The sequence below is a fragment of the Schistocerca gregaria genome, chromosome 2, assembly GCF_023897955.1.
Source record: "Schistocerca gregaria isolate iqSchGreg1 chromosome 2, iqSchGreg1.2, whole genome shotgun sequence".
NCBI lineage: Eukaryota > Metazoa > Arthropoda > Insecta > Orthoptera > Acrididae > Schistocerca > Schistocerca gregaria.
In genome coordinates, this window is record NC_064921.1 from 260672142 (window position 1) to 260684921 (window position 12780).

The window sequence follows — 12780 nt, forward strand, 5'->3', positions numbered from 1 at the left end:
CGATCTATGGAGACGTTATTTACCTGGTCTTTCACTTTAAGTCGAACAGATTTTGGCTCCTGTTGAGCGAACAAATAGTTAAAATTAGTCGCCTCCGTATCTATATCAGCGATCATAATTTGCGCTTCGGCTTGACAAAAGTAATGGTTTTTCGTTCATTTTGTTGTTCTCCTCGTTTTCATAAATTTTTGTGACGATTCCATTGAGACTTGGTTGATGTTCAGAGATTATTGATGATGATGATGATATGTGAATAACTTTGGAACACAATGATTGTATCACCTGTGACACGTGATCTTTGAGTTGTGGTCATGTGGTTGCAGGTAATGCATGAAGTTTGACAGACGGCTGATAAATAGATTGAGTAAGCGCTTTGTTTGTGCATTTGTTACAAGTTTGTGTAGAGGCAATGAACTATATCATGTAAAAATGATGCAAGATACTGGTTAGATACACCCACACACTTGTATTTTTGTGCAGATACTCAAAGACAATGTTTTTCTAGGGATATCGCCCCCAACATGCTGAACTTGGAGCGAATTCCAGATCAAGTTGGATACCTAGTGCTAACAGAAGATGGAGCTGTTGTTGCTGTAAGTGTTTGTATGTCAGATTTCACACGCTTATTGCTTAACTGCTATTCTGTGTGAAAGTATAAATTAGCAAAACCACATTATTTTAATTATGTAGCTTGTTTGTTTTGATTAGATTTGGAAATCCATCTTTAAAATTGTGACTTTAACCGTAATTACTAAGTGATAAATTTCTTTTACATCTACGAATCTTGTACGAAATTTTCTTCCTCAAATGTTTTTAGACACGGACTAGTGCTTCCGAAGATTTTGTTCGTGAGTTGAGGGATGTGAGTTTTGACACGATTAACCTGCATGATGATGTTTCGTATAGGCTTTGGTTCGGAAATTATAGTTTAGCTGTGGGAATCAAATGCTTGAGACGCCAGAAATATTCAGATTTATTACAGAAATGCAGAGAATCATATTTAGGCATCAATAGAAATGTTATGTACACAAGATTTGGAAAATTGTCAGTGCTATGTAAAGCCGTTGCCTAGTATGCGAAGTTAATCTCTTTTCTTACTTACAAGAAACTGCACACCTGATGCTCGCTGGATTAAACCATTCTCAAAACAAGTAGTGCTTAGATTCTTTATTTGCCGTTGAACATGTGCAGTGAAATAGGCATTACAATTATGTCAAGATACATAAAAAGTTACTACGTTAGTGTGTGTTTACATTACAAGTACAAATTGTTTATGCTACATTAATCAGTACACAGTATTGGAATCATAGACTTAAAACTCAATTTCTATGTTACAGTCTCACAGAAATATGAATACTTGTAGTATGGATTGTCTATTAACCATTTGTGCAGTTTACTTTTAAAATTATTGAAAGGTGTATTGAGTGCAGTATGTGGTAATTTGTTAATAATTTCAAACAGTTAACTTTGTGAGAGTTGCCTGTTTTTGTCAGTCTATGTCTAGGAATGTCAATACTTTCTTTGTTTCTGGTGTCGTGTGTACTTTCTGGTGTTCTGTCCCTGATAGCTCCATCTTACGGTAGGACCAATACCTTCCTCTCTGAGGAAGATTGGATGCTGTGCGGACAGCAGGAGCACCTCTTTGAGACCTAACGAACAGCAGAAGAGAACATCACATTTCTTGAAAAATTTCAAATAACTAGTTATAACTAAATTCACTGTTTGTTCACCCTTAGTTTGATCATCATTTTATGGGTATAAATTTCAGTGTGCTCAGTTATGTTTAAAATCTCTTGGTGGTCTTCACAACACTTCTATACTTTTTCCTCTGACCCACCTACTGCTCCTGTGTTTCTAAATGTGTTGTCAGTGTGTTAAAACTTTTATCATGGAAGTAGACTCTAGATCATGTAATGAGCTTGCTTCCTCTTTGTCCTGTGTACAGTGGATCTGTCATTACAGTTTATTTTGAATACTCCTGTGTCACTGTATCGCTCACATTTTCTCTCCAACTTTATGATTTAATGTATTATCCGGGTTTGAAAGACTGTGCTGACATGAGCTGTATGTAAAGATTCTGTGTATCACAAATTGGAGGAAGGCATACTTATACCTTCCGAGATGACATTTACGAGGGGGGACCCAAAAGAAACAGGATTGTCATAAAAAAATTTATTGGTGAACCTTTTTACAAAATAACTTCAGTCACCTTCAAAATACTCTCCATTACATGCAATGCACTTGTCAAGTCTCTTTTCCCACTGTCGGAAACATGTTTGGAACTCTTCAAGTTTGGTATTGTCCAGTGCTCTTTGCGAAGCTGTTTTTACTGCCTCCACATCGTCATAACGCTCTCCTTTTAGCGGTTTTTTCATTCATGCAAATCGAAAAAAAAGTCGCACGGGGCTAGGTCCGGCAAATATGGAGCGTGGGGAACAACAGACCACCTCTGAGGAGCCAAATAGTGGGTCACTCATAAGGCCGAGTGTGCTGGAGCGTTGTTGTGATGCAGAAACCAGTCACCTGATTTGCCAAAGTTCCAGGCGTTTCCTCCTCACATCCTCTCTCATACGCCTTAAAACATCCGAGTAAAAGTGCTGGTTAACAGTCTGGCCTGGGGGTACAAATTCCCGATGCACAATTCCACGAACATCAAAAAGACAATGATCATCATCTTCACATTTGACCTCACTTGCCTTGCTTTTTTTGGTCTGGGAGAGTTGGAAGTCCTCCACTGGCTTGATGCTTGCTTGGTTTCTGGGTTATACCCTTAAACCAACTCTCATCCCCTGTAATGACTTTGTTCAAGAAGTTTGGATCACATGCAATCCCTGTTTTCAAGTCCTGACACACATTCATGCGGATGGTTTTTTGCTCCTGTGTGAGAAGGCGCGGAACAAATTTAGCAGCAACAAGTCTCATGTGCAAATCCTCACTCAAAATCCGCTGGCGCGAGCTCCAACTGATTCCTGTCTCTGAAATTTTTTCGATCATTTGGTGATTATCCTCGTTGATCCTTTTGCGGACCTTTTCAATGTTCTCATTTTGCGATGTTGAGGGCCATCCAAAACGAGCTTGGTCTTCAGCACACCTCACCATGTGCCCAAATATACTCGAAAACCTGTGTGCGGCTCATAGCGTCCTCCTGGAAAGCTTCCTAAAGCATTTGGTGTGTCTCCGTTGCAGTTTTTTTTTAAGCAGGAAACAAAATTTCACACACACTCTTTGTTCTTTTAAAGTTGCCATAACGACTTCGCAGAGGTAACCCGCCAACAATCAGAGAAACACAATACAGTGTGTAAACTTTTAGATGGCAGACCTCTCCCTAGTCCTGAATCGGTAGAAGTTGGTAAACTTCGCGAGGCTTTGGTAGGCACGTAGTTTCGACTGCTGCCAACATTACTTGGCTGACTGTTGTACAAGGTAGCCATTGTCGTCAGCTTCGTTATTGTTTTGCGCTGTACTAGTTCTGTGTGTTTTTATTGTGCAGTTGTGCTAAACATTATCGAAATGAGTATAGAGGCATTTGGTGTCCCATCTCGGGAGTCGCCAACAACCCCTACCGGTAGGCGTACGGTTAGAGGGAAACCAGTATTACACACTGTACCACACTTGCACATTCAGCTCTACACTGACAGCGTCTGCACGGCTGTTTCATGAAGGTTTCTACTAAAACCATCTAGCATGAAAACCCTGCAGTATGTGTACGAGTGGCAGCACCCTTGGAGTCCGGTTTCTTTTGGGTCCCCCCTTGTATAAGAACATACGTGTTCATCAATTTCCTGTGTTTACCTATTTTATGCCTTCCTTCCATTTTTAGTAATTGCAAGATCCAAATGTGTTATGCTGTTCTCTTTTTCTAGCTCAATCATATTTAGGGTACGCAGAGCTTCCCTTCCGTGCCACTTCTTGTATTTTATTGACATTACTTCTGTATAATACATAATCTGTGTATATTCTATAATGTATGATTTTCTGTTCTGTGTCCTGGTTTGCTTAAGAGAAGTTATTCTTTTCTGTTTTGTCCCCGATTATCTGTTAGCTACTTATGACTCATATGTCCACTGATAAATATGGCTGTTGAGTTTAGTGTTAAAAGGAAGCACAAATTCCAAAAGTTCTGTTAATTATTCAAAGTCATGTCTGCCAGTTCTGTTACATCAGTAAACACTTACGTTATTTGAACAGAATCATTAATCTATATGTTTTATATAAAGGTTTACAGTGTCAAATGACACCAGTATTGAGTCTTCCAGGACATCAATTTCATTGATAAATACTGTGACTTCACTGCAGTTTTTAACACTGAAGGATCTTCTGGAGATAAACATGGCTTAGATTTTCCAGTTGTTCACCTTACTCAATGTAAAACTGAGATTTTGTGGACTTTCTTTTCCTTTTTACAAATATATACAGTTTAATACCTTGTTGTGCCAAGTTTCGCCTCGGGGCACTTTTATTTATTGAGTGTGCATAGTTAAAATTACAAAAGTAATAACAACAATCACAGCAACATTTTAAGTCAAAATATGATCAAAGCTGAAGTTTTACAGAACTCGGAACTTGCGCGCCCTTTACCAGATGTTGTATTTAGTTGAGTTCTGCATTAATGTATTGCTGCCATCTGAAAAGTTTGTTTTAGCATTGTGCAACTGTACCCATTTTAATTATATTTTATAATGTGTAAGATTATTTGGCATTTAAAAAACTGCCATTTTACAGATATTACCCAAAAAAATGAAGGCAATGTATCCCCCACCAGTACTACCTCTCAGCTGCCACTTGAATTTTATTATAGGTTTTAGCAGGGCTATTCATAGCCATTCCACTTAGGCATAAGTTTTGTTGAAACTGATGTTGGATGTTATTTTAAGTTTTGAGTCCTGATGAGTGAGTCTTTTAGTTTCGTGCTTTTATTGCCTGGTAATATACAGGGTGTATAAAAAAGAATCATCCAATTTTTAAAAAGTCATAACTATCATATTATTTGAGATGTGTGTGAACAAGGTACTGTTGGAAAGAGAAAACTCTAGAGATTTACATGGTTCCTGTGAGGTAGCAGCAGTGTGTGCCCATTTCAGTTATAGTGAAAATGGTGTTGGGACAACAGAAAGCATTTAGTGTTCTACGTTTTGCTCAGTGCGGGTCAGTAATAACTGTTCAGTGCGACTTTTGTACTAGGTATGATGTGTATCCTTCTGCAGCACCGAGCATTAGACAATGGCATGAACAGTTCTGAGAAACAGATTGTTTGTATAAAGGCAAATCACTGGGCCGTCCTAGTTTCACGTGGAGTCGGCAGAAATCCGTTCACTGTGCAGATCAACATCCCCCCCCCTCATTGTCAGTCTGGTGTGTATTGCATCAATTTTCACTTATGAAACCATATAGCATTCAGATACTGCAAGCTCTTCATGAAGGTGACAAACAATTAACTTGTGGAGTTCTGTAATTTCATTCTTGGCAAGATGGAGGATGACTGTTTTCTTGATTTTTCAGTGATTATTTCTTGTAGGGATCCGTAAAAGACTGTTTATGTGCCTCCATTACCAACAACAGTTAATTAACCGAGACATCGTATAACAGCAGCTTTGAAAGCTGTAAATAGACACACCTTGCTGCATTGTGGGAACAGTTTGAATACTGCATTCACATGTGCCATGCATTTCAGGGGGGAGCATATTGAACACACACAAAAAAGGTATGAAAAAAATCTTTTTGAGTTTCCCATTCATCAAAAAAAACAAAATTCATTTTTATGTTTTTTAGTTTCAGAAATACAGATGTGCCAAATCGGATGATTCTTTTTGATACACCCTGTATAACTAATACCTATCATTCTTATATTCGTTCAATCTGTTACAGATCTGATTATGGCAGTAAACAAAAATTTCTTACAAATATGTGAGGCATGTTTAGGAACTAATATTTATCAGCTACTTGAAAATTGATGATGATACTCTGGACCTAATTATCTGTAGAAAACTTTTTTCCACCCATAAATGCCACCAGAGAGATGAACAGACAAAAAATCTGAATGTGCTGCAGTTAGTGGGGTGGATGATGTCCCAGTTGAATAAATCAAATAGTTGCGGTGTGGCATTGGCTCTGCGAATACATGCTATGTCGTGCAGCAAGCACACTGCCTTTAACATTCCGCTACTTTTGTCCTGTATTACGCTCTGTAGTTTTTTACAGCTCATAGTACCATACAGCATTAATAGTTTCTTCCCGCGGGAAAATTACAAGGAGAAACCCTTTGCTGTTGCAACAGACGGTGGCCATGTTTTTTTTAATACGGAAACAGCTTTTTTCTGGATAATGAGGACGGATGTTGCCATAGCATTGGTTTCTTTTCGTGTAGTGGACCATTCACACTTTGTCACCTTACACAATAGTCAACAAATTGTTCACTTCACTTAAAACTGCTAAAGTAATTCCCTTGAAGATGCAATTCTGTTGACTTTGCCTTGATTTGTGATATGTTTCGCTATCTATCTTATGTGCAGTTTTTGAAAATCAATTGTATCGGTAGTTTCATGCAGAAAGGATTGTGAAATTTCTGGAGACATTGTATTCACCTTGTTCAAAGCGAGTCAGTAGTCATCACGAATCTTTTTTTAAATTGTGTTTGCCATCTAATCAGTCAAGTTGAGGACTGCTCACTCCTTCGTTCATCATGAACATTCATTATGTCAATGACACCATTTGTACACATTAGTTTAATTAATTATGCCATCCCCGTATACAGGTCTGAGTCTGTTAAAAATCTGAAGTGTCACATTTCCCTTTGCGGAAAGAAACTGTATAATGCTCCTCACCTCTCAGCTGGTGGAATTTGGAATACTCATTTCAACACAGCACTAGAACAAGTGTTTTCAGCTGACTAAGACAAATGAGTGTCCATTCTACTGCCAACATCATGCCCTTGAATGCAGTGCTGCCAACTTTGTTGGAAAAAAAAAAATCATTTCAATGTCCGTGTTACTTCCTGGACATTCCTCATATTAAGCAATTCAGACAGCTGTATTTGCAAGAATGCATCATGATCACAGACTTGCAGACTTTTCAAGGAAATTTATTTAGTGTTATTAATGATATGATATTTGTCTCTGGCAGTGCAAAAATATATGATCATCCTAAAATCACCTCAGGAAACTTTTGTCTGATTGCCTTAACATCATTGCTATATCTCTGGAGCTTATATGGTGATAAACAGTGTTGTAAAACTTTGCTCTTTGATTCCTCGAAAATACTAGAGTGCATTTTGCAAGAACAGCACTTGTTACATCCAAATAAGTTTTAAAATGGTGTAAAACATGAGAAACATATGTGCAGTGTACATGTCTCTTATTAGGTAATATGGACAAGGAAAAAATAAAGTGTGTGTGCGTGGGTGCGCGCGCGCGCGCGCTGAAGAGAATACCTATTTCCTTATATTGGTGTAAAGTTTCTTTAATGGTGCGAGATCGTGGAACATGATGTATCTGAGAGAAAGAAAGCTTCCATCGTTTCTCAGTAGTAAATGGGTACATCCATAAGCTTAACTGTTCTCTGTATAGTTGCAACTATGCTTATAAAATAATTGTATTTTTCTTGTGGTGATGTGCCTTAGTGTGGACTTTTCTGAATGTTTTCAAATGCTGTTTTAGTCTGGAGGTGAACTGGAGAATGATGAACATGTTGCTAATGTGGTTACTGGTCTCATAACTATTGCTGACAAGGTGGATCCAGTAGCATTTCAAAATGAAGAAGCTTTCAAGAGAGTCTCAGGTGATTATGTGAACATTTTATTTGAAATATGTGTATTAATTAATAAATAAGTTTTCAGCTTGAAGATTAGTGTAGAGGAACTGAGATCTTAGTTGTTACCACACAGTTCTAGTTTTCATGTATTCATTTAATATTGGTATAGACTGAGTTGTGAGATGCTAATGTGTTACTCTCAGAGGTAAATATATTACATTGCTAATCACGCCTATGCTATCCATTTGCATTTTGGTGTTCTGCTTATTTATAGTTTGCTTATCTATCTATAATATATCTAATAATTTTGGTGTTCTGCTTATCTATACACTGTATGAATGGTTGTGTAACAAATTGACACCAGATCACAAAATTAAACATTTCATCTAAAGGTTGAAGTTTGTTTAACCATGACACAGTTCTGTTCCATAGTATATAGAAATTTGCCAGAGGTAGATGAATTTGATTCTATGATTTATGGGAAGGATTCCTGAAAATAAATATGAGTAGGGATGGATATGCCTGAAATGGAGGCATTTAGAGACCATACATGTAGTGGTATATAGGATTTGACACCATAGTGGTTAACAATGATCTTCACCTTTTCTGGTACAATGATTTCTTGAAAACTCGTATAAATACTCCCATTCAACTATTGTTCTGGAAATTCCAGACAAATTGAACGAGTTGGCATTTCCAGGCTGGCACACCATTCTTCATCTGATTGTAATATTAGGGTCATTCCATGTCAGCTCAACCAGGGGTCCAGCACATTGTCTCAGAGTTGACTGAAATTCAGTACACTTATTCTATCATGTGCGGAAGACTCGTGTACAAAGTATTAGTTTCCCCTGCCAGTTAGTTCCAGAATTATGACTCGGGAAAGAAGGTGGCGTGGCCTGGAAATTGCAGCCCGCATCTGGCAATCTAACTTCAGACACAACTACAGGTCTCAATAACTTTGGAATTTTCCACACAGTCCAGAGAAATTTTTACAACCCAGTAACACCCATTTAGAGAATACACTCCATGAATCAAAACACCAACAGCATATTTCTGAGGGAAAATAAAAAATTCCAAAACGTGATTAAAAATGCAATACATTAAAAGGTACATTTGTAGGTGCCCTCTATGCCAAATATAATTCAATCAAAAGGGTATAAAAATTTTTGTGGTGAGCTTAATGTGGCCTAAACACACACAGAACTCATCATGCCCATATCAGTCACAAAAACTGAGTTACATGCACACGAAAATACAAAAATTTGAAAAATTACCTGAAGAACATGGATTTTCGAAGTGTGGTAGCACAAAAGGGACAAGTGGTATCCAAGCCAAATTTCACAGACTGCATAAGTAGACCATAATGATATGATCTCAAAATTTCAGCATGTTATTGCAAGACATTTGTGTACAATGGAAGTTGACAGATGTATTTGGTGATGTTGCCATTGTTCCACAACACAATTTTGTAAAAACATATCGTAAACTGTTCTGCCTCTTCTTATCCTCTCCTACAACAGGTTAATCACCAAGCAACAACATATAGACAGATTATCACAACCTATCATTAATGTTTACTGCACCTTAACTGCTAAAAACCAGTCGATTGTGCTTCGAACACACACACTTTAGCTACTGTACTCTGTACATTGAGTGGCAAATTGTACTGTCTTCCTGACACTGTGGTAAGAACTGGAACTATCATAAGAATAGGTTCAAAAGGAATCCACCACATGTCTGCCAAACGTGGCCAATGAAATGATCTTGCTGGTCCTGCTGGTGCCATGAAGTTCACAAATACATCACCTTCTGCTTCACAGCACTCTGGAACACATCCTAAGTGCCATCATAAACATCAATAACATAGCAGTCTGGTTGTATGTTACTGCTTTTGCTTCTGAATCCTGAGTCACACTGTGAAGACACATGTTGTGCATGAACCTATAGTTATAACCGGACAATCTGCTCATCTGCACATTGTCAGTCCGCTGGAGAGAAGTGATGATGGCTCCTTGTGCCTGCAACAGTTTTAACGTGTTCTAGTCTGCCTTTTAGCTACTCTTCGACTGATTTCACCTCATCCTTTGAAACAGAGAATGATTGTATGCCAGAGACATTTTTCTGTACCCAGGTAAATGATTGAAGAGGTGTTAGAATGTGACCTGTAGGATGTTGCAGACTAGCTCATGATGCCATGTGCTTAATGGTAGCACCAATACCATCACATACATTTTTACCATGACTTTTTGCGAAAAAATTCAATTCTGCGTGAATCTGAAAATCATCGTAGTGCATGCATAAATTGAGATTTTTACAGTTTTTGTACTGACTAGCTGCCCCATCACTGAATTATTTCAAAAAATGTATGTAAGGCAGCTTGTTTTTTCACATATGCCATGACAGTGCGAATGTGGGCATGAACTGCAACGGCATCATGAATTAAACAGTCACTATAAACGCACAGGTTTATGACAGACACATTACCTGATTCACCTCTATAGTGAATCGCAAATCGCTCGAGAGTTGCTTTGCTGTTGTCCCAATGATATCCTTGGATGGCATCTTGAACTATAAATGTATAATTTTCAGAAAAGTCTAGTATTACTATAATTTCACCTTGTTTCAAATTATCCTTACAAAACTGGGGATAAGCTGATTGTGCTGTTGCTGTGAAGCTGTGTGTGGTCAGTTTGTCCATTTTTTGACAACATGTTTCAACAAAATCTTCCACTGTACTTTGCTTTGTTTGAAGACTTGTGCGATCCATGTGTGTCCATTGTTTATAAGAAACCAGTTCATCTTCATCCATAAGGAGTTCACCATACAGTTTGTTATTCATGTGTTCTGCAAGATTTGCCTTACCAGGACATTTTTCACACATGTGTGTCATGCACGGGTAGGAACTGATGTCACACAGTAGCAGCTTCATTGCACCTTTGTAATCCAGACCAGAATCCTTTATAGCAGCAAACATCAGCTTAGCATTTTGATGGGTCTCATATACACAAACATTGTGTACGCCCCTTGCACTTACAGGCACAACACATTTTGGCCAAAGATTGAAAAATGATGATAAACCTACTTTGGTATTGGAATACTTTTCCTTCAACTCTACATGTAGTTCTGATATGTTGCATAGCAACACTCTGTTTTGCATCTGCACATGTACTTTACCATTTTTGCCGTTACATAGTCTTTTTTTCCCAGGCATTATTCGGCTGTAGTCATTATTTTCATAAAACTCTGACACTAGCACCTTTATTTCTGAACTCAATTGCTTACCCTGAGCCTGCTGAAGTTGTGGAAGCACTCCTTTGGTTGCATTTATTTTCCTAGCTTGCTTTACCATATATGTAGAAACATTTAATTCTTTTGCAGTGTAGTCAATAGACCAGCTGGGAGGTGCAAGGGTAAGAAGAGCTATTTTTTTCTGGCGTGTGGATATGGCACATTTTTCTTTCAAATCGTGCACAATTTTGTCCAAATCAGAGCATTTCTGGCAAAAAAATTCCAAAATGTGATTAAAAAATGTAAAATGTTAAAAGGCACGTATTGTAGGTGCCCTCTATGCCAAATATAATTCACTCAAAAGGGTATAAATTTTTTTTGTGGTAGATTAAGGAAAGGCAAATCTACATTTCTAGCATTTGTAGACTTAGAGAAAGCTTTTGACAATGTTGACTGGAATACTCTCTTTCAAATTCTAAAGGTGGCAGGGGTAAAATACAGGGAGCGAAAGGCTATATATAATTTGTACAGAAACCAGATGGCAGTCATATGAGTAGGGGGGCATGAAAGGGAAGCAGTGCTTGGGAAGGGAGTGAGACAGGGTTGCAGCCTCTCCCCGATGTTATTCAATCTGTATATTGAGCAAGCAGTAAAGGAAACAAAAGAAAAGTTCGGAGTAGATATTCAAGTCCATGGAGAAGAAATAAAAACTTTGAGGTTCGCCGATGGCATTGCAATTCTGTCAGACAGCGAAGGACCTGGAAGAGCAGTTGAACGGAATGGACAGTGTCTTGAAAGGAGGATATAAGATGAACATCAACAAAAGCAAAATGAGGATAATGGAATTGAGTCGAATTAAGTCGGTTGATGCTGAGGGAATTAGATTAGGAAATGATACACTTAAAGTAGTAAAGGAGTTTTGCAATTTGGGGAGCAAAATAACAGATGATGGTCGAAGTAGAGAGGATATAAAATGTAGACTGGCAATGGGAAGGAAAGCGTTTCTGAAGAATAGAAATTTGTTAACATGGAGTATAGATTTATGTGTTAGGAAGTTTTTTCTGAAAGTATTCGTAAGGAGTGTAGCCATGTATGGAAGTGAATCATGGACGATAAGTAGTTTGGACAAGAAGAGAATAGAAGCTTTTGAAATGTGGTGCTACAGAAGAATGCTGAAGATTAGATGGGTAGATCACATAACTAATGAGGAAGTATTGAATAGGATTGGGGAGAAGAGAAGTTTGTGGCACAACTTGGCCAGAAGAAGGGATCGGTTGGTAGGACATGTTCTAAGGCATCAAGGGATCACCAATTTGGTAGTTGAGGGCATCGTGGAGGGTAAAAATCGTAGAGGGAGACATTATTTTGACCCAGCAGCCATTACGAATTAAGACACATGATTGACTGCAAGTTGGCATTGACTGAAATCAATGGGAGAAGTTGAAAATTTGTGCCAGATTTGGGTTCAAACCCAGGCCTCCTGCTTACTTGATAGATGCTGTGTGCTTGTAGCTTAGTAGTCAAGAGCATCTTCCTAGTGAGCTGGAGACTCAAGTTTGAACCCCAGTCCAACACAAATTTTCAACATTCCCCATTGACTCCAGTCAATGCCTGCTTGCAGCCAATGTCCGTAATTGCTTTGTGTCTTACCTCGATGTTATGTTTGGTACCAACTAGCAACATGGAGGTAATCTTGTACCAGAAGGTTGGTGGCCTCTTAGTGGCAATGTTCAAAGTCTGCAGGAATCTTCGAGGCACCAACTCTGGCAGTATCAATAAGCTAAGATACTACAGAAACTCTTT

At 38.3% G+C, this 12780-nt stretch overlaps 1 protein-coding gene across 2 annotated transcripts in view; it reads left to right on the forward strand.

The window, feature by feature from the left end:
• The first annotated feature begins 256 nt into the window (after positions 1–256).
• The window catches only part of LOC126336835 (ragulator complex protein LAMTOR4), a 30947-nt gene continuing 18423 nt past the window's right edge, over positions 257–12780 (forward strand). The window contains exons 1-3 of one of the 2 annotated variants that reach the window (XM_050000911.1): positions 257–364; positions 506–593; positions 7653–7773. In XM_050000911.1, coding sequence (XP_049856868.1) covers positions 522–593; positions 7653–7773 — 193 coding nt within the window. In that variant the 5' untranslated portion in view covers positions 257–364; positions 506–521. Of the gene's footprint in view, positions 424–505; positions 594–7652; positions 7774–12780 lie in introns of both variants that reach the window. The other variant, XM_050000910.1, reaches the window with a different exon arrangement.